This window comes from Heptranchias perlo, chromosome 28 (genome assembly GCF_035084215.1).
Source record: "Heptranchias perlo isolate sHepPer1 chromosome 28, sHepPer1.hap1, whole genome shotgun sequence".
NCBI lineage: Eukaryota > Metazoa > Chordata > Chondrichthyes > Hexanchiformes > Hexanchidae > Heptranchias > Heptranchias perlo.
This window is the reverse complement of record NC_090352.1, coordinates 7,701,620-7,726,835: the sequence shown is the minus strand read 5'-3', so window position 1 is coordinate 7,726,835 and position 25,216 is coordinate 7,701,620. Positions and strand designations below refer to the sequence as shown.

General features: G+C 46.1%; 1 protein-coding gene across 1 annotated transcript; it reads left to right on the top strand.

The window, feature by feature from the left end:
* Positions 1 to 8,407: 8,407 nt before the first annotated feature.
* On the top strand, positions 8,408 to 16,340 carry LOC137344758 (uncharacterized). The gene is made up of 6 exons (XM_068007884.1): positions 8,408 to 9,255; positions 9,353 to 10,070; positions 11,865 to 12,439; positions 13,898 to 14,408; positions 14,560 to 15,380; positions 15,578 to 16,340. The coding sequence occupies exons 1-6, from the start codon at positions 8,408 to 8,410 to the stop codon at positions 16,338 to 16,340; spliced, it is 4,236 nt and encodes a 1,411-aa protein (XP_067863985.1).
* Positions 16,341 to 25,216: the final 8,876 nt, after the last annotated feature.

The following is a 25,216-nucleotide window of genomic DNA, read 5'->3' as shown; positions in this document are numbered from 1 at the left end:
CCAGTTCCCCTGGGGACACACACTGACACCAGTTCCCCTGGGGACACACACTGACACCAGTTCCCCTGGGGACACACACTGACACCAGTTCCCCTGGGGACACACACTGACACCAGTTCCCCTGGGGACACACACTGACACCAGTTCCCCTGGGGACACACACTGACACCAGTTCCCCTGGACACACTGACACCAGTTCCCCTGGGGACACACTGACACCAGTTCCCCTGGGGACACACACTGACACCAGTTCCCCTGGGGACACACACTGACACCAGTTCCCCTGGGGACACACACTGACACCAGTTCCCCTGGGGACACACACTGACACCAGTTCCCTGGACACACTGACACCAGTTCCCCTGGGGACACACTGACACCAGTTCCCCTGGGGACACACTGACACCAGTTCCCCTGGGGACACACACTGACACCAGTTCCCCTGGGGACACACACTGACACGAGTTCCCCTGGACACTGACACCAGTTCCCCTGGGGACACACACTGACACCAGTTCCCCTGGACACACTGACACCAGTTCCCCTGGGGACACACACTGACACCAGTTCCCCTGGGGACACACACTGACACCAGTTCCCCTGGGGACACACTGACACCAGTTCCCCTGGGGACACACTGACACCAGTTCCCCAGGGGACACACTGACACCCGTTCCCCTGGGGACACACACTAACACGAGTTCCCCTGGACACTGACACCAGTTCCCCTGGGGGCACACACTGACACCAGTTCCCCTGGGGACACACACTGACACCAGTTCCCCTGGGGACACACACTGACACCAGTTCCCCTGGGGACACACTGACACCAGTTCCCCTGGGGACACACACTGACACCAGTTCCCCTGGGGACACACACTGACACCAGTACCCCTGGACACACTGTCACCAGTTCCCCTGGGGACACACACTGACACCAGTTCCCCTGGGGACACACACTGACACCAGTACCCCTGGACACACTGTCACCAGTTCCCCTGGGGACACACACTGACACCAGTTCCCCTGGGGACACACACTGACACCAGTTGCCCTGGGGACACACACTGACACCAGTTCCCCTGGGGACACACACTGACACCAGTTCCCCTGGGACACAATGACACCAGTTCCCCTGGACACACTGAGACCAGTTCCCCTGGACACTGACACCAGTTCCCCTGGGGACACCCACTGACACCAGTTCCCCTGGGGACACACTGACACCAGTTCCCCTGGGGACACACTGACACCAATTCCCCTGGGGACACACTGACACCAGTTCCCCTGGACACACTGACACCAGTTCCCCTGGGGACACACACTGACACCAGTTCCCCTGGGGACACACACTGACACCAGTTCCCCTGGGGACACACTGACACCAGGTCCCCTGGGGACACACTGACACCAGTTCCCCAGGGGACACACTGACACCAGTTCCCCTGGGGACACACACTGACACGAGTTCCCCTGGACACTGACACCAGTTCCCCTGGGGGCACACACTGACACCAGTTCCACTGGGGACACACACTGACACCAGTTCCCCTGGACACACTGACACCAGTTCCCCTGGGGACACACTGACACCGGTTCCCCTGGGGACACACACTGACACCAGTTCCCCTGGGGACACACACTGACACCAGTTCCCCTGGGGACACACACTGACACCAGTTCCACTGGGGACACACACTGACACCAGTTCCCCTGGACACACTGACACCAGTTCCCCTGGGGACACACACTGACACCAGTTCCACTGGGGACACACACTGACACCAGTTCCCCTGGGGACACACTGACACCAGTTCCCCTGGACACACTGACACCAGTTCCCCTGGGGACACACTGACACCAGTTCCCCTGGGGACACACTGACACCAGTTCCCCTGGACACTGACACCAGTTCCCCTGGGGACACACACTGACACCAGTTCCCCTGGGGACACACACTGACACCAGTTCCCCTGGACACACTGACACCAGTTCCCCTGGACACACTGACACCAGTTCCCCTGGGGACACACACTGACACCAGTTCCACTGGGGACACACACTGACACCAGTTCCCCTGGGGACACACTGACACCAGTTCCCCTGGACACACTGACACCAGTTCCCCTGGGGACACACTGACACCAGTTCCCCTGGGGACACACTGACACCAGTTCCCCTGGACACTGACACCAGTTCCCCTGGACACTGACACCAGTTCCCCTGGGGACACACACTGACACCAGTTCCCCTGGACACTGACACCAGTTCCGCCTGGGGACACACTGACACCAGTTCCCCAGGGGACACATACTGACACCAGTTCCCCTGGACACTGACACCAGTTCCCCAGGGGACACACACTGACACCAGTTCCCCTGGACACTGACACCAGTTCCCCTGGGGACACACTGACACCAGTTCCCCTGGGGACACACTGACACCAGTTCCCCTGGGGACACACTGACACCAGTTCCCCAGGGGACACACTGACACCAGTTCCCCTGGGGACACACACTGACACCAGTTCCCCTGGACACTGACACCAGTTCCCCTGGGGACACACTGACACCAGTTCCCCTGGGGACACACTGACACCAGTTCCCCTGGGGACACACTGACACCAGTTCCCCTGGGGACACACTGACACCAGTTCCCCTGGGGACACACTGACACCAGTTCCCCTGGACACACTGACACCAGTTCCCCTGGGGACACACTGACACCAGTTCCCCTGGGGACACACACTGACACCAGTTCCCCTGGGGACACACACTGACACCAGTTCCCCTGGACACTGACACCAGTTCCCCTGGGGACACACTGACACCAGTTCCCCAGGTGACACTGACACCAGTTCCCCTGGACACTGACACCAGTTCCCCTGGGGACACACACTGACACCAGTTCCCCTGGACACTGACACCAGTTCCCCTGGGGACACACACTGACACCAGTTCCCCTGGACACTGACACCAGTTCCCCAGGGGACACACACTGACACCAGTTCCCCTGGGGACACACACTGACACCAGTTCCCCTGGACACTGACACCAGTTCCCCTGGGGACACACACTGACACCAGTTCCCCTGGACACTGACACCAGTTCCCCTGGGGACACACTGACACCAGTTCCCCAGGGGACACAAACTGACACCAGTTCCCCTGGACACTGACACCAGTTCCCCAGGGGACACACACTGACACCAGTTCCCCTGGACACTGACACCAGTTCCCCGGGGGACACACTGACACCAGTTCCCCTGGGGACACACTGACACCAGTTCCCCTGCCGACACACACTGACACCAGTTCCCCTGGACACTGACACCAGTTCCCCTGGGGACACACTGACACCAGTTCCCCTGGGGACACACACTGACACCAGTTTCCCTGAACATTGACACCAATTCTCCTTGACACTGACACCAGTTCCCCTGGGGACACACACTGACACCAGTTCCCCTGGGGACACCCACAGACACCAGTTCCCCTGGGGGGACACACTGACACCAGTTCCCCTGGGGACACACTGACACCAGTTCCCCTGGGGACACACACTGACACCAGTTCCCCTGGGGACACACTGACACCAGTTCCCCTGGGGACACACTGACACCAGTTCCCCCGGGGACACACACTGACACCAGTTCCCCCGGGGACACACACTGACACCAGTTCCCCTGGGGGGACACACTGACACCAGTTCCCCTGGGGACACACACTGACACCAGTTCCCCTGGACACACACTGACACCAGTTCCCCTGAGGACACACACTGACACCAGTTCCCCTGGGGACACACACTGACACCAGTTCCCCTGGGGACACACACTGACACCAGTTCCCCTGGGGACACACTGACACCAGTTCCCCTGGGGACACACTGACACCAGTTCCCCTGAGGACACACACTGGCACCAGTTCCCCTGGGGACACACTGACACCAGTAACCCTGGACACACTGACACCAGTTCCCCTGGGGACACACACTGACACCAGTTCCCCTGGGGGGACACTGGCACCAGTTCCCCTGGGGACACACTGACACCAGTACCCCTGGACACACTGACACCAGTTCCCCTGGACACACTGACACCAGTTCCCCTGGGGACACACTGACACCAGTTCCCCTGGGGACACACACTGACACCAGTTCCCTTGGGGACACACACTGACACCAGTTCCCCTGTGGACACACTGACACCAGTTCCCCTGGGGACACACTGACACCAGTTCCCCTGGGGACACACACTGACACCAGTTCCCCTGGGGACACACTGACACCAGTTCCCCTGGACACACTGACACTAGTTCCCCTGGACACACACTGACACCAGTTCCCCTGGGGACACACTGACACCAGTTCCACTGGGGACACACTGACACCAGTTCCCCTGGGGACACACTGACACCAGTTCCCCTGGGGACACACTGACACCAGTTCCCCTGGGGACACACTGACACCAGTTCCCCAGGGGACACACACTGACACCAGTTCCCCTGGACACTGACACCAGTTCCCCTGGGGACACACTGACACCAGTTCCCCTGGACACTGACACCAGTTCCCCTGGGGACACACTGACACCAGTTCCCCAGGGGACACACACTGACACCAGTTCCCCTGGACACTGACACCAGTTCCCCTGGGGACACACTGACACCAGTTCCCCTGGGGACACACTGACACCAGTTCCCCTGCCGACACACTGACACCAGTTCCCCTGGGGACACATTGACACCAGTTTCCCTGAACATTGACACCAATTCTCCTTGACACTGACACCAGTTCCCCTGGGGACACCCACTGACACCAGTTCCCCTGGGGACACCCACAGACACCAGTTCCCCTGGGGACACACACTGACACCAGTTCCCCTGGGGACACACTGACACCAGTTCCCCTGCGGACACACACTGACACCAGTTCCCCTGGGGACACACTGACACCAGTTCCCCTGGGGACACACACTGACACCAGTTCCCCTGAACACACACTGACACCAGTTCCCCTGAGGACACACACTGACACCAGTTCCCCTGGGGACACACACTGACACCAGTTCCCCTGGGGACACACACTGACACCAGTTCCCCTGGGGACACACTGACACCAGTTCCCCTGGGGACACCCACTGACACCAGTTTCCCTGGGGACACACACTGACACCAGTTCCCCTGGGGACACACTGACACCAGGTCCCCTGAGGACACACACTGGCACCAGTTCCCCTGGGGACACACTGACACCAGTTCCCCTGGGGACACACTGACACCAGTAACCCTGGACACACTGACACCAGTTCCCCTGGGGACACACACTGACACCAGTTCCCCTGGGGGGACACTGGCACCAGTTCCCCTGGGGACACACACTGACACCAGTTCCCCTGGACACACTGACACCAGTACCCCTGGACACACTGACACCAGTTCCCCTGGGGACACACTGACACCAGTTCCCCTGGGGACACACACTGACACCAGTTCCCTTGGGGACACACACTGACACCAGTTCCCCTGCGGACACACACTGACACCAGTTCCCCTGGGGACACACTGACACCAGTTCCCCTGGGGACACACACTGACACCAGTTCCCCTGGACACACACTGACACCAGTTCCCCTGGGGACACACACTGACACCAGTTCCCCTGGGGACACACACTGACACCAGTTCCCCTGGACACACACTGACACCAGTTCCCCTGGGGACACACACTGACACCAGTTCCCCTGGGGACACACACTGACACCAGTTCCCCTGGGGACACACACTGACACCAGTTCCCCTGGGGACACCCACTGACACCAGTTCCCCTGGGGACACACACTGACACCAGTTCCCCTGGGGACACACACTGACACCAGTTCCCCTGGGGACACACACTGACACCAGTTCCCCTGGGGACACCCACTGAGGTAGATCTTGATTTTGTGCTGTAGTGTAAAACGGGTGACAGTGAATCAGCAGCCCGTTTTACATCTCTCCAGACCACATCTTAATGAGTAACATAGAAAATAAAGATGAATAAAACACCGTTTCTATTGTACCCCTGTAGGTATTGTCTTTGCAAGGTATGGCCATTGGTGGAGAGAGCAGAGAAAGTTTTCACTCTCAGCACTGAGAAACTATGGGCTTGGGAAGAAATCTCTGGAGATGCGAATTGTGGAAGAGGCTGGATTTTTAAATGAAATATTTGAAGGTGAAAATGGTGAGGAAATGGCATTTTGAGAGAAATGTTCGATGTATTCGCTGCTCGTGGGGGTATAAATTATTAGTTTCTGCAGAGACTAAAAAGCAAGAAGAATTTTCAAGGCATGACAAAGATTTCACTTTATTCTAATATGAGGCTCAAGTTTCTGATTGGCAGAAATGACAATAATCTTGGAGGCCGTGTCAGAGTTGTATTATAAGGTGACTCATGATCTGTTGGAACCCCTGAGACACTGTTTCATATACTAATGATATGGTTTACAAGCCTGGTAGCTGCATGGGTTTAGTTGGATCTGTGCATGGGTTCAGTTTGTGGCTGCTGGTAATGTGTCATTGGTGGGAATGTCAAAACTTAGTATTACTTATTCTATACAATGCATTAACACCCAAACAAAAGTAGGACAAGAGAATTTATTATTTTACTTGTACTAGTGGAAGAGCACCTCAAGACAATGGTTGAGGATACATCTTCACCGAGTTCAAGAAACAGCTCACGTTTATCCAGCTCAGTAACAACGCCCACCTGTCACAGAATATGGGCGTACACGTACATTCTTTATTGGCTCAGGTAGCTAGTCAATCAAAATAGGGAACCCACCCTTGAATTCCCATAGCCACACCAGAGAGGACTTAGGATATCTACTGTAGGAAGATAGTGTAGTCTCAGCGCAGCTGCACCAGGACTGCTAGGCACTCGGCACTTAGTTCATGACGCGCTGGAGGTGCCATGGAGGCCAGGGACCAGATTATCAGGTTTCAGTAGCTATTAAAGGGCTGCTGGCATAACTTAAAGCTGCACCAATTTTTGGATGACTGAAAAGACTTGGGAAAGAATGGCCTTACTCATGGATTGACTGTTGGAGGCCAAGAAACAGAAGGTCTAGCAATAAACAGCAGCCTTGATTGGACAAGGGGGCCACCCAGGAAAAAAAGATAACATTTTGTAACAACCAACTCTTGAAGTGCCTGTTTGAAAAGGGTGCTGAATGACCAGAATACTTTTTAGCTGCTCCTGTTAAATTGTAGGGGATTCCTTCATTCTTATAAAATCCGTGTCCTTATTGAGCCTGGTACACAGTCAGTGAGCAGGGACAACACATTTAAAGTGCTTGCAGTCCACAATGTATGCATCGGACACTGAGTAGACCTCAGTCTCAATGCCCTTTTAATATGGAGCCCTGTGTCCAGAGCATGGCGGTATTTCATACATCTCCACTGAATTATTGACCTCTATATGCCCTGATAATATGTATATTGGAAAATATTCACAATACCTGAATATTTGTACAGGCTAAACTACTGACCAGATTTATTTACAATAAAAATGATTAACATGAGCAGAAGCATAGGCAAAGTACTATGCAACACAGTTGGCAGAACACAAGCCAGCACATACAACTGATTAACAGAGAGTACTGGTTTTCCGCTCTTTGGCAATTTTTTGGAGAGATCTTGTCATCGGCAGAGAATCTGAATGTGCTGCGTAATGGAATTCCATCACGTCTGAACATTTAGAATCATGATGAACAGAACTAAAAACCAGCAGCCAGGACTGAGACATTTATTCTTCTGTTCCCTTCTGATGTCCAAACAAGAATTTTGAATAAGTGAAGCAAGCAAAATATTAAGAGTCTTTGCACTTTAGTAACCAATGGGACAATAGTACACAAAGAGACATTAGTAACCAAAGGAACAATAGTAAACAAAGGACATAGGTAACCAATGAAATGCTAGTAAACAATGGGACATTGGTAACCAGTGGAACAACAGTAAACAAAGGGACATTGTTAACCAATGGAACAATAATAAGCAAAGGGGCATTGGTAACCAATGGGATGAAAGTAAAGAAAGGGACACTGGTAACCAATGGGACAAGAGTAAACAATGCGACATTACTTACCAATGGGATAATAGTAAACAAAGGGACACTGGTATCCAATGGGACATCAGTAAACAATGGGATAATAGTAAACAAAGTGAAACTGGTAACCAAAGGGACAATAGTAACCAATGGGACATTGGTAAACAATGGAAAATAGTAAACAAAGGGACATGCAAACCATTGGGACAATAGTAAACAAGGGATGTTGGTAACCACTGGAATAATACTAAACAAAGGGACCTGGTGAACAATAGCAAACAAAGGGACACTGGTAACCAATGGGACAATAGTAAACAAAGGGCATGGGTAACCAATGGAACGCTCGTAAACAATGGGACATTGTAACCAATGGAACAATAGTAAACAATGGGATATTGGTAACCAATGGGATAATAGTAAACAAAGCGACACTGGTAACCAGTGGAACAAAAGTAAACAAAGGGACATTGTTAACCAATGGAAAAATAATAAGCAAAGGGGTATTGGTAACCAATGGGATAATAGAAAAGAAAGGGACAATAGTCAACAATGGGACATTACTTACCAATGGGATAATAGTAAACAAAGGGACACTGGTAACCAATGGGACATCAGTAACCAATGGGATAATAGTAAACAAAGTAAAACTGGTAACCAATGGGACAATAGTAAATAATGGGACATTGGTAACCAGTGGGATAACAGTAAACAAAGAGACACTGGTAACCAATGGAACAATAGTAAACAAGTGCATCTTGGTACGCAATAGGACAATAGTAAACAATGGGACATTGGTAACCAATGGGACAATATTAAACAATGGGACAATAGCTAACAAAGGGGCATTGGTAACCAATGGAACAATAGTAAAAAATGGGTTACAAGTAACCAAAGGAACAATAGTAAACAATGGGACATGGGAAACCAATGGAACAATAGTAATCAAAGGGACACTGATAACCAACGGGACAATAGTAAACAAAGGGAAATTGGTAACCAATGGAATAATAGTAAACAATGGGACATTGCTAACCAATGGAACAATAGTAAAGAATGGGACATTGGTAACCAATGGAACAATAGTAAAGAATGGGTTACTGGTAACCAATGGAACAATAGTAAACAATGGGATACTGGTTAACATGGAACAGCAGCAAACCGTGGGACATTGGTAAACAATGGAAAATAGTAAACAAAGGGACATGCAAACCATTGGGACAATAGTAAACAAGGGATGTTGGTAACCACTGGAACAATACTAAACAAAGGGACCTGGTGAACAATAGTAAACAAAGGGACACTGGTAACCAATGGGACAATAGTAAACAAAGGGACATTGGTCACCAATGGAATAATAGTAAACAAAGGACATGGGTAACCAATGGAACGCTAGTAAACAATGGGACATTGGTAACCAATGGAACAATAGTAAACAATGGGATATTGGTAACCAATGGGATAATAGTAAAGAAAGTGACACTGGTAACCAGAGGAGCAACAGTAAACAAAGGGACATTGTTAACCAATGGAACAATAATAAGCAAAGGGGCATTGGTAACCAATGGGATAATAGAAAAGAAAGGGACAATAGTAAACAATGGGACATTAGTTACCAATGGGATAATAGTAAACAAAGGGACACTGGTAACCAATGGGACATCAGTAACCAATGGTATAATAGTAAACAAAGTGAAACTGGTAACCAATGGGATGATAGTAAATAATGGGACATTGGTAACCAATGGGATAACCGTAAACAAAGAGACACTGGTAACCAATGGAACAATAGTAAACATGCACACCTTGGTAAGCAATAGGACAATATTAAACAATGGGACATTGGTAACCAATGGGACAACAGTAAACAAAGGGGCATTGATAACCAATGGAACAATAGTAAACAAAGGGACATTGGTAACCAATGGGACAATATTAAACAATGGGACACTGGTGACCAATGGAACAATAGTAAACAAGCGCACCTTGGTAAGCAATAGGACAATAGTAAACAATGGGCATTGGTAACCAATGGGACAATCGTAAAAAATGGGACATGGGTAACCAATGGAACAAAATAATCAAAGGGACACTGGTAACCAATTGGACAATAGTAAACAAAGGGATGTTGGCAACCAATGGAATAATAGTAAACAAAGTTACACTGATAACCAATGGGACAATAGTGAACAAAAGGAAATTAGTAAGTAATGGAATAATAGTAAACAATGGGGCATTCATAACCAATGGAACAATATTAAACCAAGGGACACTGGTAACTAATTGGACAATAGTAAATAAAGGGACATTGGGAAAAAATGCCACAATACTAAAGAATGGGTTACTGGTAACCAATGGAACAATAGTAAACAATGGGACATTGATAACAAATTGAACAATTGTAAACCACAGGTTACTGGTAACCAATGGGACAATAGTAAACAAAAGGACATTGGTAACCAATGGAACAATAGTAAACAATGGGACATTGGTAAACAATGGCACAATAGTAAAGACTGGGTTACTGGTAACCAATGGAACAATAGTAAACAATGGGACACTGGTTAACAATGGAACAGCAGCAAACCGCGGGACACGGTAACCAATGGAACAGTAGTAAACAATTGGTTACTGGTAACCAAAGGAACAATAGAAAACAATGGGACATTGGTAACAAATGGAACAATTGTAAACCACGGGTTACTGGTAACCAATGGGACAATAGTAAACAAAGGGACATTGGTAACCAGTGGAAAAATAGTAAACAATGGGACATTGGTAAACAATAGAAAATAGTAAACAAAGGGACATGCAAACCATTGGGACAATAGTAAACAAGGGATGTTGGTAACCACTGGAATAATATTAAACAAAGGGACCTTGGTGAACAATAGTAAACAAAGGGACCTTGGTGAACAATAGTAAACAAAGGGATAGCGGTTAGCAATGGGACAATAGTAAACAAAGGGACATTGGTTACCAATGGAATAATAGTAAACAAAGGACATAGGTAACCAATGGAATGCTCGTAAACAATGGGACATTGGTAACCAATGGAACAATAGCAAACAATGGGATATTGGTAACCAATGGGATAACAGTAAAGAAAGTGACACTGGTAACCAGAGGAACAACAGTAAACAAAGGGACATTGTTAACCAATGGAACAATTGTAAGCAAAGGGGCATTGGTAACCAATGGGATAATAGTAAAGAAAGGGACAATAGTAAAAAAATGGGACATTACTTACCAATGGGATAATAGTAAACAAAGCGACACTGGTAACCAGTGGAACAACAGTAAACAAAGGGACATTGTTAACCAATGAAACAATAGTAAGCAACGGGGCATTGATAACCCATGGGATAACAGTAAACAAAGTGAAACTGGTAACCAATGGGCCGATAGTAACCAATGGGACACTGGAAACCAATGGGCCAACAGTAAACAATGGGACATTGGTAACCAACAGAATAATAGTAAACAATGAGACTTTGGTAACCAATGGGACAATAGTAAACAATGGGGCATTGGTAACCAATGGAACAACAGTAAACAAAGGGACATTGGTAACCAATGTGATAATAGTAAACAATGGGCATTGGTAACCAATGGGACAATATTAAACAATGGGATATTGGTAACCAATTGGACAATAATAATCAAAGGGACACTGGTAACCAATTGGGCAATAGCAAACAAAGGGATGTTGGCAACCAATGAATAATAGTAAACAATGGGACATTGGTAACCAACAGAACAATAGTAAACACAGAGACATAGGTAACCAGTGGAACAATAGTAAACAATGGGATATTGGTAACCAACGGGATAATAGTAAACAAAGTGAAACTGGTAACCAATGGGATAACAGTAAAGAAAGAGACACTGGTAACCAATGGACCAATAGTAAGCAATGGGACATTGGTAACAAATGGAACAATAGTAAACAATGGGATATTGGTAACCAACGGGATAATAGTAAACAAAGTGAAACTGGTAACCAATGGGATTACAGTAAAGAAAGAGACACTGGTAACCAATGGACCAATAGTAAGCACTGGGACATTGGTAACAAATGGAACAATAGTAAACAATGGGTTACCGGTAACCAACAGAACAATAGTAAACAATGAGATGTCGGTAACCAATGGAACACTAGTAAACAATGGGACTTTGGTAACCAATGGAACAATAGTAAACAAAGGGATGTTGGTAACCAATGGGACAATAGTAAACAATGGGGCACTGGTAACCAATGGAACAATAGAAAACAAAGGGATGTTGGTAACCAATGGAACAATAGTAAACAAAGGGACATTGGTAACCAGTGGAACAATAGGAAACAAAGGACATAGGTAACTAATGGAACGCTAGTAAACAATGGGACATTGGTAACCAATGGAACAATAGTAAACAAAGGGACATTGTTAACCAATGGAACAATAGTAAGCAAAAGGGCATTGGTAACCAATGGGATAATAGTAAACAAAGGGACACTGGTAACCAATGGGACATCGGTAACCAGTGGGATAATAGTAAACAAAGTGAAACTGGTAACCAATGGGCCGATAGTAACCAATGGGACATTGGAAACCAATGGGCCAATAGTAAACAATGGGACATTGGTAACCAACAGAACAATAGTAAACAATGGGACATTGGTAAACAATTGAACAATAGTAAACAATGGGTTACTGGTAACCAAGTGAACAATAATAAATAACAGGTTATTAGTAACCAACAGAACAATAGTAAAAATGGGATGTTGGTAACCAATGGAACAATAGTAAACAATGGGACACTGGTAACCAAGTGAACAATAATAAATAACAGGTTACTGGTAACCAACAGAACAATAGTAAAAATGGGACATTGGTAGCCAATGGAACAATAGTAAACAAAGGTTCCTTGGTAATCAATTGGACAATATTAAACAAAGGGACCTTGGTAAACAATGGGACAATAGTAAACAATGGGGCATTGGTAACGAATGGGACAATAGTAAACAAAGGGACATTGGTAACCAATGGAACGATAGTAAACAAGGGGAACTTGGTAACCAATAGGACAATAGTAAACAATGGGCATTGATAACCAATGGGACAATATTAAACAATAGGACATTGGTAACCAATGGGACAACAGTAAACAAAGGGGCATTGATAACCAATGGAACAATAGTAAAGAATGGGACATGGGTAACCAATGGAACAATAGTAATCAAAGGGACACTGGTAATCAATTGGACAATAGTAAACAAAGGGACATTGGTAACCAACAGAACAATAGTAAACAATGGAACATTGGTAAATGAAGGAACAATAGTAAACAATGGGACATTGGTAACCAATGGAACAATAGTAAACAATGGGTTACTAGTAACCAATGGAACAATAGTAAACAATGGGATATGTGAAACCAATAGAACGATAGTAATCAAAGGGACACTGATAACCAATGGGACAATAGTAAACAGAGGGAAAATGGTAACCAATGGAATAATAGTAAACAATGGGACATTGGTAACAATGGAACACTATTAAACCAAGGGACACTGGCAACCAATTGGACAATAGTAAACAATGGGACATTGATAACCAATGGAACAATAGTAAACAATGGGACACTAGTAACCAAGGGAACAATAGTAAATAACGGGTTAATGGTAACCAATGGAAAAATAGTAAACAAAGGGACCATGGTAACCAATGAGACAATAGTAAACAATGGGGCATTGGTAACCAATGGAACAATATTAAACAATGGGCATTGGTAACCAATGGAACAATAGTAAACACCTTGGTAACCAATAGGACAATATTAAACAATGGGACATTGGTAACCAATGGGACAATAGTAAACAAAGGGGCACTGATAACCAATGGAACAAGAGTAAAAAATGGGTTACGAGTAACCAATGGAACAATAATAAACAATGGGACATGGGAAACCAATGGAACAACAGTAATCAAAGGGACACTGATAACCAATGGGACAATAGTAAACAAAGGGAAACTGGTAACCAATGGAACAATATTAAACCAAGGGACACTGGCAACCAATTGGACAATAGTAAGCAAAGGGACACTGGTAACAAATGGAACAATAGTAAAGAATGGGTTACTGGTAACCAATGGAACAATAGTAAACAATGGGACATTGGTAACCAATGGAACAATAGTAAAGAATGGGTTACTGGTAACCAATGGAACAATAGTAAACAAAAGGATACTGGTTAACAATGGAACAGCAGCAAACCGTGGGACATTTGTAAAGAATGCAAACAATAGTAAACAAAGGGACATGCATACCATTGGGACAATAGTAAACAAGGGATATTGGTAACAACTGGAATAATACTAAACAAAGGGACCTGGTGAACAATAGTAAACAAGAGGACACTGGTAACCACTGGGACAATAGTAAACAAAGGGACATTGGTAACCAATGAAATAATAGTTTAAAAAGGACATAGGTAACCAAAGGAACGTTAGTAAACAATGGGACATTGGTAACCAATGGAACAATAGTAAACAATGGGACATTGGTAACCAATGGGATAACAGTAAACAAGGAGACACTGGTAACCAACAGAAAAATAGCAAAAAATGGGACATTGATAAGCAATGGAACAATAGTAAACAATGGGACATTGGTAACCAATGGAACAATAGTAAGGAATGGGTTACTGGTAACCAACAGAACAATAGTGAACAATGGTACATTGGTAACCAATGGAACAATAGTAAACAAAGGGATACTGGTAACCAATGGAACAATAGTAAACAATGGGATGTTGGTAAACATTGGAGCAATAGTAAACAATGGGACATTGGTAACCAATGGAACAATAATAAACAATGGGTTCCTGGTAACCAACAGAACAATAGTAAACAATGGGACATTGGTAACCAATGGGACAACAGTAAAGAATGGGACATGGGTAACCAATGGAACAATAGTAATCAAAGGGACACTGGTAACCAATTTGACAATAGTAAACAAAGGGATGTTGGCAACCAATGGAATAATAGTAAACAAAGTTACACTGATAACCAATGGGACAATAGTAAGCAAAGGGAAATTGGTAACCGATGCAATAATAGTAAATGATGGGACATTGGTAACCAATGGAACAATAGTAAACAATGGGGCATTCATAACCAATGGAACAATATTAAACCAAGGGTCACTGGTAACTAATTGGACAATAGTAAACAAAGGGACATTGGGAAACAATGGAACGATAGTAAACAAGGGGAACTTGGTAACCAATAGGACAATAGTAAACAATGGGCATTGATAACCAATGGGACAATATTAAACAATAGGACATTGGTAACCAATGGGACAACAGTAAACAACGGGGCATTGATAACCAATGGAACAATAGTAAAGAATGGGACATGAGTAACCAATGGAACAATAGTAATCAAAGGGACACTGGTAATCAATTGGACAATAGTAAACAAAGGGACATTGGTAACCAACAGAACAATAGTAAACAATGGAACATTGGTAGACGATGGAACAATAGTAAACAATGGGACATTGGTAACCAATGGAACAATAGTAAACAATGGGTTACTAGTAACCAATGGAACAATAGTAAACAATGGGATATGTGAAACCAATAGAACGATAGTAATCAAAGGGACACTGATAACCAATGGGACAGTAGTAAGCAATGGGAAATTGGTAACCGATGCAATAATAGTAAATGATGGGACATTGGTAACCAATGGAACAATAGTAAACAATGGGGCATTCATAACCAATGGAACAATATTAAACCAAGGGTCACTGGTAACTAATTGGACAATAGTAAACAAAGGGACATTGGGAAACAATGGCACAATAGTAAACAATGGGATATTGGTAACCAATGGCTCAATAGTAAAGAATGGGTTACTGGTAACCAATGGAACAATAGTAAACAATGGGACATTGGTAAACAATGGCTCAATAGTAAAGAATGGGTTACTGGTAACCAATGGACCAATAGTAAAAAATGGGACATTGGTTAACAATGGAACAGCAGCAAACCGTGGGACCTTGGTAACTAATGGAACAGTAGTAAACAATTGGTTACTGGTAACCAACGGAACAATAGAAAACAATGGGACATTGGTAACAAATGGAACAATTGTAAACCACGGGTTACTGGTAACCAATGGGACAATAGTAAACAAAGGGACATTGGTAACCAGTGGAACAATAGTAAACAATGGGAAATTGGTTAACAATGGAAAATAGTAAACAAAGGGACATGCAAACCATTGGGACAATAATAAACAAGGGATGTTGGTAACCACTGGAATAATACTAAACAAAGGGACCTTGGTGAACAATATTAAACAAAGGGATACTGGTAACCAATGGGACAATAGTAAACAAAGGGACATTGGTTACCAATGGAATAATAGGAAACAATGGGATATTGGTAACAAATGGGATAATTGTAAAGAAAGTGACACTGGTAACCAGTGGAACAACAGTAAACAAAAGGACATTGTTAACCAATGGAACAATAGTAAGCAAAGGGACATTGGTAACCAATGGTATAATAGTAAAGAAAGGGACAATAGTAAACAATGGGACATTACTTACCAATGGGATAATAGAAAACAAAGTGAAACTGGTAACCAATGGGACGATAGTAACCAATGAGCATAAGTGCATAAGTGCATAAGCATAAGAGCATATGAACATAAGAGATAGGAGCAGGAGTAGGCCATTCGGCCCCTCGAGCCTGCTCCGCCATTCAATGAGATCATGGATGATCTGATTTTTACCTCAACTCCACTTTCCCCATATCCTTTGACTCCCTTGCTGATCAAAAATGTGTCTAACTCAGCCTTGAATGTATTCAATGACTCAGCCTCCACAGCTTTTTGGGGTAAAGAATTCCAAAGGTTCATGACCCTCTGGGAGAAGAAATTCCTCCTAATTTCCGTCTTAAATGGGCGACCCCTTATTCTGAGACTATGCCCCCTAGTTTTAGATTCCCCCATGAAGGATAACATCCTCTCAGCATCTACCCTATCGAGTCCCCTCAGAATCTTGTATGTTTCAATAAGGTCTCCTCTCATTCTTCTAAACTCCAATGAGTATAGACCCAACATGTTCAATCTTTCCTCATAAGGCAACCCTTCCATGCCCGGAATCAACCGAGTGAACCTTCTCTGAACTGCCTCCAATGCAAGTATGTCCTTCCTTAAATAAAGGCACCAGAACTGAACGCAGTACTCCAGGTGTGGTCTCACCAGCACCCTGTACAGTTGTAGCATGACATCCCTGCTTTTATATTCCATCCCCCTAGAAATAAAGGCCAATATTCCATTTGCCTTCTGGATTACCTGCTGCACCTGTATGTTCACTTTTTATGTTTCATGTACGAGGACACCCAGATCCCTCTGTACCGCAGCATTTTGTAGTATTTCTCCATTCAAATAATAATTTGCTTTTTTATTTTTCCTCCCAAAGTGGATGACTTCACATTTTCCCACATTATATTCCATCTGACAAATTTTTGCCCATTCACTTAACCTGTCAATATCCCTTTGCAGACACTTTGTGCCCTCGTCACAACTTGCTTTTCCACCTATCTTTGTATCATCAGTAAATTTGGCCACAAGACATTCTGTTCCTTCATCCAAGTCATTGATATATATTGTAAATAGTTGAGGCCCCAGCACTGAGCCCTGCGGCACATCACTAGTTACAGATTGCCATTTTTAAAATGGCCGTTTTATCCCAACTCTTTGTTTTCTGTTAGTTGGGACATTGGTAACCAATGGTATAACAGTAAACAAAGAGACACTGGTAACCAATGGACCAATAGTAAACAATGGGACATTGGTAACCAACAGAACAATAGTAATCAATGGGATGTTGGTAAACAATGGAACAATAGTAAACAATGGGACATTGGTAACCAATGGAACAATAGTAATCAATGGGATGTTGGTAAACAATGGAACAATAGTAAACAATGGGACATTGGTAACCAATGGAACAATAGTAAAGAATGGGTTATTGGTAACCAATGGAACAATAGTAATCAAAGGGCCACTGGTAACCTATTGGACAATAGTAAACAAAGGGACATTGGTAACCAATGGAATAATAGTAAACAATGGGATATTGGTAACCAATAGAACAATCATAAACAAAGAGACACTGGTAACCTACGGGACAATTGTAATCAAAGGGACACTGGTAACCAACGGAACAATAGTAAACAAAGGGACATTGGTAACCAATGGAATAATAGTAAAGAATGGGGCATTGGTAACCAATGGGACAATATTAAAAAATGGACATTTGTAACCAATGGGACAATAGTAAACAATGGGGCATTGGTAACCAATGGAACAATAGTAAAGAATGGGTTACTGGTAACCAATGGAACAATAGTAATCAAAGGGCCACTGGTAACCAATTGGACAATAGTAAACAAAGGGATGTTGGCAACCAATGGAATAATAGTAAGCAATGGGACATTGGTAACCAATGGAACAATAGTAAACAATGGGACATTGATAACCCATGGAACAATATTAAACCAAGCGTCACTGGTAACCAATTGGACAAAAGTAACCAAATGGACATTGGTAAACAGAGGCACAATAATAAAGAATTAGTTACTGGTAACCTATGGAGCAATAGTAAACAATGGGACACTGGTTAACAATGGAACAGCAGCAAACCATGGGACATTGGTAACCAATGGAACAGTAGTAAACAATTGGTTACTGGTAACCAAAGGAAGAATAGTAAACAATGGCACATTGGTAATAAATGGAACAATTGTAAACCATGGGTTACTGGTAACCAATGGGACAATAGTAAACAAAGGGACATTGGTAACAAATGGAACAATAGTAAACAATGGGACATTGGTAACCAATCAAACAATAGTAAACAATGGGACATTGGTAACCAATCAAACAATAGTAAACAATGGGACACTGGTTAACAATGGAACAGCAGCAAACCGTGGGACATGGGCAACCAATGGAACAGTAGTAAACAATTGGTTACTGGTAACCAAAGGAACAATAGTAAACAATGGGACATCGGTAACAAATGGAACAATTATAAACTATGGGTTACTGGTAACCAATGGGACAGTGGTAAACAAAAGGATATTGGTAACCAATGGAACAATAGTAAACAAAGGGACATGCAAACCACTGGGACAATAGTAAACAGGGGATATTGGTAACCACTGGAATAATACTAAACAAAGGGACATTGGTGAACAATAGTAAACAAAGGGACACTGGTAACCAATGGGACAATAATAAACAAAGGGACATTGGCAACCAATGGAATAATAGCAAACAAATGGACCTTGTTAACCAATGGGACAATGGTAAACAAAGGGACATTGATAACCAATGGGACAATAATAAACAAAGGGACACTCGTAACCAATCAGATACTCGTAAACAATGGGACATTGGTAGCAAATGGAACAATAGTAAAAAAGGGGCACTGCTAACCAATGGGACAATAGTAAACAATAAGGCACTGGTAACCAATGGGACAATAGTAAACAAAGGGACCTTGGTAACCAATGGGACAATAGTAAACAAAGGGACCTTGGTAACCAATGGGACAATAGTAAACAAAGGGAGATTGGTAACCAATGGGACAATAGTAAACAAAGGGAGATTGGTAACCAATGGGACAATAGTAAACAAAGGGACCTTGGTAACCAATGGGACAATAGTAAACAAAGGGACCTTGGTAACCAATGGGACAATAGTAAACAAAGGGACCTTGGTAACCAATGGGACAATAGTAAACAAAGGGAGACTGGTAACCAATGACACAATAGGAAATAATGGGAGATTCGTACCAATAGAACAATAGTACATAAAGCGACACTGGTAACCAATGGGACAATAGCAACTATCTTCAGTCAGAAGTGCCAAGTGGATGATGCATCTCGTCCTCCTCCTGATTTCCCGACCATCACAGAAGCCAGTCTTCAGCCAATGGAACAATAGTAAGCAAACAGTTCTCTGTGTCACCGATGGCCAGTGTTCTCTGCATCACTAATTGGCCAGTGTTCTCTGTGTCACCGATGGCCAGTATTTTCTGTGTCAATGATGGCCAGTGTTTTCTGTGTCAATAATGGCCAGTGTTCTCTGTGTCTCTGATGGTTAGTGCTCTCTCTGTCACTGATGGCCAGTGTTCTCTGTGTCACTGATGGCCAGTGCTTCCTGTGTCGATGATGGCCAGTGTTCTCTGTGTCACTGATGGCCAGTGCTTCCTGTGTCGATGATGGCCAGTGTTCTCTGTGTCACTGATGGCCAGTGTTTCCTGTGTCGATGATGGCCAGTGTTCTCTGTGTCACTGATGGCCAGTGCTTCCTGTGTCGATGATGGCCAGTGTTCTCTGTGTCACTGATGGCCAGTGCTTCCTGTGTCGATGATGGCCAGTGTTCTCTGTGTCACTGATGGCCAGTGTTTCCTGTGTCACTGTTGGCCAGTGTTTTTTGCGTCACTGATGACCAGTTTTTTCTGTGTCATTGATGACTAGTGTTTTCTGTGTTACTGATGGTCAGCGGGCTCAGGGTTGACTATGGCATGGCAATGTGATGATCTTTAGATATTCTGGAGTTCACTTCGCTGCTTTTGAGGTCACGATGCATCCATTTTGAAGTTTCCCTCAGGAGATTAAATGGATGGAGAAGAATTTCTCATAGGGTACGTTGCACAAAATCTGTGCAAGGTCCAGGCTTGATGTCCAGAATGGCCCTTTCTCATTCCATGCTGTCTTACGTTCAAAACTGCTGTGCTATGGTTCATTGTGTATCCATGGGGTAAAACTTAACATAGAGGCGGGGTCTCAGCAGGGGGGGGGGTCAATACGCGGGTGGGAAACCAGGGAAAAATTTTTGTGCGTTTTCTCGAGCGAGTGTGACTCAATTGAAGGCCCTTAACGTGACTTCCGGGTTTCGGGTCTCCCAGCTGCGTACTGCACACCCAAATGACGTGCTGGCAGCTGGAGTATTTAAAAGGATACTGAAACCATGGATTTTGAAGGAGAAAGGAGCAATTTAAAGAAATAGAACAACAAGGGACAAAGCCAGACCCCACTTTACTGAATCGTCACTTGAGTTGCTACTGGCCGGTGTGATGTACAGGACGGAAGTCCAATACCCAGAGGATAGAGGAAGCGCCCTGACTCTGCCACCAAGAAAGCCTGGCTTGAGGTGGCAGAGGAGGTGAGCAGCAGGAGCACGGGGCCAAGGTTGCGGGTGTAGTGCAGGAAGTGCTTTAATGACCTAACCAGGTCAGGAAAAGTGAGTACAGTTACTGATTCACCTACATCCTGTGGTGTATATTACCCTCCTCCCACTTTGTCTTGCCAAGCCTATTCCATCACATCACTCTTCACACCCACTTAAGTCTCATACCTTCTGTGTATTTCCTCACCTCTCCATTTGTGAACCCACCACTCCCACTCACCCCAACCCTCATGAAATGTCGTGAATCTGTCTGATACTCACCCTCTGATGCATCTCTTCCATTGTCAGCCTCACCCAAAGCAATGCATCCATCGGGTGACCCCGTCACCCTCACTCACTCACACGTCTGTTCTTTCTCCCTTTGTAGAAGAAGAGAGCGCAAAATGCATGGGAGATGTGGCAGATGCCTGGCCGTCGGAGATCCCGAGACTGGCACCCTGCCATTGGCTGGTGACAGAACTTTAACATCCCTCACACACATCATGAATTGATGTTATCAATGATTGACCTGTTGTACATCTCAGTCTGCTCGTCGCAACATCACTTCTGTGATGATTCTTAATACAGCTATATGTTCTCTTCCAGGGCCTTCAAGGAGCACAGAAGAGGCGTGCGACATGGACAAGGGCGATTCCCCAGAGGAGCTCCATGCCGCATCATCACATCATACCCAGCCATACACCAGCGCAGATACTAACAGCTCAGTGGGTCCTATTAGAGAGTTAGTTGGGTTGTCACCTGGTGATTCACCACTCACAAGTGAGCACGAGCAGACACTGGTGGCAGGGGCAGTGGTGGAGAGTCCGTGTCAGAGGGCACACTCCTCTCCAAGCTCTGCTTGGCTGGACACAGATGCTGAACCCTGGGGGTCATCCTTGAAAAGGAGAAGGATTGAGGTACAGATGCACCTTTGCGACGTACTGGAAGACGTGCCACACTCACTCTCCTCAATAGCGGAGAGGATGGAGGAGTCCACCTCCAGCATTGGTGGACTGGTGGTGCAGGTAAGTGCGGGAATGTTTGCGAAGGGGAAAATGGCAGCCTCCAATGAACTTCGAGCACGGCTCACAAATGAGTCCATTCAGGCCCTGACTACGGCCATGCAGACTCAGGGTGTCCACATTCTGCCGCCTTAAACAGGCTGACAGATACTTTAGCCATGGCCTTACAAGATGTCCTCCAAGCTGTTGTCCAGCAGAGTGGTAGGAGTGATGTGGGCCTGGCCCAGGAGAGGGACGATGGCGAAAGGGGACATGGAAGTCAGGACGCCACTCAAAGCGCTCCCATGTCACACCCATTGCACCCCCCCCCCCGCCCAACCAGTACCCGCAATGCTGCCTCCTCTCCAGATAGCCAAGTCTGCCCCTGCACAGGTGCAGGTGGAGCAGTCTTTGAAGGGGCCCTCATGGGCTCCAAAACCCAGAGGGCGTAGTCTGAGAGCATCTCGGCAGTCAGGGCTGGGACCTGAGCAACCTGCCACAACCTCTGCTGAAGCCACAAGGGATGCAGCCTGTAGAAGTAGTAGGAAGAGAAAGGCGAAGGTTTTGTGATCACTAAGGGTGTCTGACAGATTGTCATGTCTTTCATTTCTCTTTGTTTTATTTATATTCACAATAAATGTCATACTTGTCACTGCCACTGCCACATCTTGTCCATTCTTGAGAGTCCCTTTCATGAAAGTGCCCTTTCATGTCCCTCATCTTGAACGGCACGACTTGATGCCACCCATTGGGTGAGTTTACAATGGGTGTATGTGGTTGTAGGACTGTTTTGTGCAAACTGGGGGGAGGGGGCTAGTGGTGGTGGCCATTCCAGGTGGTCTGAGTACTTGACTATCGTCACTTTGCAGATCTCCTTATGAGAATCTATCATATATGAGTGACTCCCTGGCATCACGAGCAGCCCGGTGAGTTCTGCCGATGGGTCGCCCATCATCCTCCTCGTCCTCCTCATCTTCTGTTGATGGCAGGTGCGGCTGCTTCTTGAGCGCATGGGACCTCATCCACCTGTAACCCCCTCTGTTGAGCGATGTTGTGCAGGACACAACACACGACTATTATTCTACACACCCTCGCTGGTGAATACTGAAGGGCTCCCCCAGATCGAGCCAGGCACCTGAAACGCATCTGGACCATTCCAATGGCTTGTTCAATGACCGACCTGGTAGTGATGAGACTGTTGTTGTACTGCTGCTGTGCCTCGCTGGTGGGGTTTCTCAGAGGTGTCATTAGTCACGTCTGCAGGGGGTATCCCTTGTCTCCAAGGAGCCAGCCCTTAAGTCTGTCTTGTGCGTGGAAGAGGGCCGAGATGTTGGATTCACGCAAAATGAAGGAATCGTGGCAGCTGCCAGGGAATTTAGCACACACCTGCAGAAACCACTTCCGGTGGTCGCAAACCAGCTGCGCATTGATGGAGTGATATCTCTATTGGTTAATGAACAGTCCTGGCTCATGTGCAGGTTCTCGAATTGCTACGCGTTTGCAATCAATTGCGCCCTGTACCTGTGGGAAGCTAGCCAGAGAGAATAAACCCACTGCCCTCTCAGTCTGGCTGATGTTGTCTGTGGAAGTTGACATAGTGGGATGCCCTGGCAAACAAACCAGCCGTGACCTGTCGTATACACTTATGTGCAAACGACTGAGAGATCCTGGTGATGTCACTCGTGGCGCCTTGGAGGAATCCGGAGGTGAAGAAATTGAGGGCAGTGGTGACTTTAACTGCGACGGGCAGTGCATGGCCACCAGGCCCAGCCGGGAGCAGCTCTGCATGAAGGAGCCTGTAGATGTCTGCGACCACCTGGCAACTCAATCTGAGGCCTTCGTAGGCACTGCTCAGAGGTGTCCAGGAAGCTCAGCCTCTGTATGTAGACCCTCTCACGTGGGTAGTGCCTCCTGCAACCTCGGCCCCTCCATTGGTCCCCTCTCTGCTCTTCTGCAGGCCCTCGTGGCACACCTCTGTCTTGTGGAGACTCAAGTCCCAGAACTGCATGCTGTGCCTGCCACGGATGCTGATGTGCCTCCTCCTCAGATGGACTGCTGAATAAATCCATTGCCCCCCCCCCCCCAACCTCATCCTGATGGTCTCAGTTTAAAGGGGTCCAAAATGTAGGTAAATATGTGCGAGCACAAGGATTCTGAATGTGACCAAAGAAATCAGACTAAACACAAAGAACTCCCAGCCAGAAGTTTGTTTGAGAGAACTGATTGTCCTACTGCAAAAACTCACCTTTTCTTCACATGTCAATCACTGGTTCAAAGGTCCAAATGGGTGCCGTCTGCAACTCGCCTCTGCTTCAATGACATGTTCCAGGGGCCACGGGAGACACGTTCAGAAGCAGTTAAAATGGGTTGTGTAGTTCAAACCACAAAAATTTAACATCCTTACGTAGTTTAAATAGTTCAATTGGCCCTTTGAATATTGTCCCACCGGCTTTAAGTGCTGGCGTGTCTCTCGCTTTGCCTCCTCTCTTTCTCTCTCTCTCTGAATCGCTCTCTCTCTTTGTCCTTCTTTGCCTCTCTGTCTCTGTCTGTCTCCTACCCATGCTCTCTCTTTCTCACTACCTCTCCCTGTCTATCTCCTTCTCACTGAGTCTTCTCCTCCCTCTCTGTCTGAACCACTCTGTCTGTCGCCTACCTTCTCTCTCACTCTCTGCCTTCTTTAATCTCTTTCTGTATCCCACTCTCCATCTGTCGATCTCTTTCTTTCTCTCGATCTCCTCTCTTTCCCATCTCTTGCTCTCTTTCTGTTTCTGAATCCCTCTGTATATCTCTGTGCCTGTTTCCTTTCGCTGTTGCCCTCTCTGACACCTTCCCCACCTCTCGATCCCCTCTACATCTCCTTTCTCCATCTGTCTCTCTCTGTCTTC

Excerpts from the sequence above, each read along its gene's own strand:
- LOC137344758 (XM_068007884.1), top strand. The coding sequence starts at position 8,408 with ATGGGTAACCAATGGAACGCTCGTAAACAATGGGACATTGTAACCAAT. Across the intron at positions 9,256-9,352 it reads CAGCAAACCGTGGGACATTG|GGACCTGGTGAACAATAGTA; the intron begins GTAAACAATGGA and ends TACTAAACAAAG. Across the intron at positions 14,409-14,559 it reads TGCATACCATTGGGACAATA|GTAACCAAAGGAACGTTAGT; the intron begins GTAAACAAGGGA and ends AAAAGGACATAG.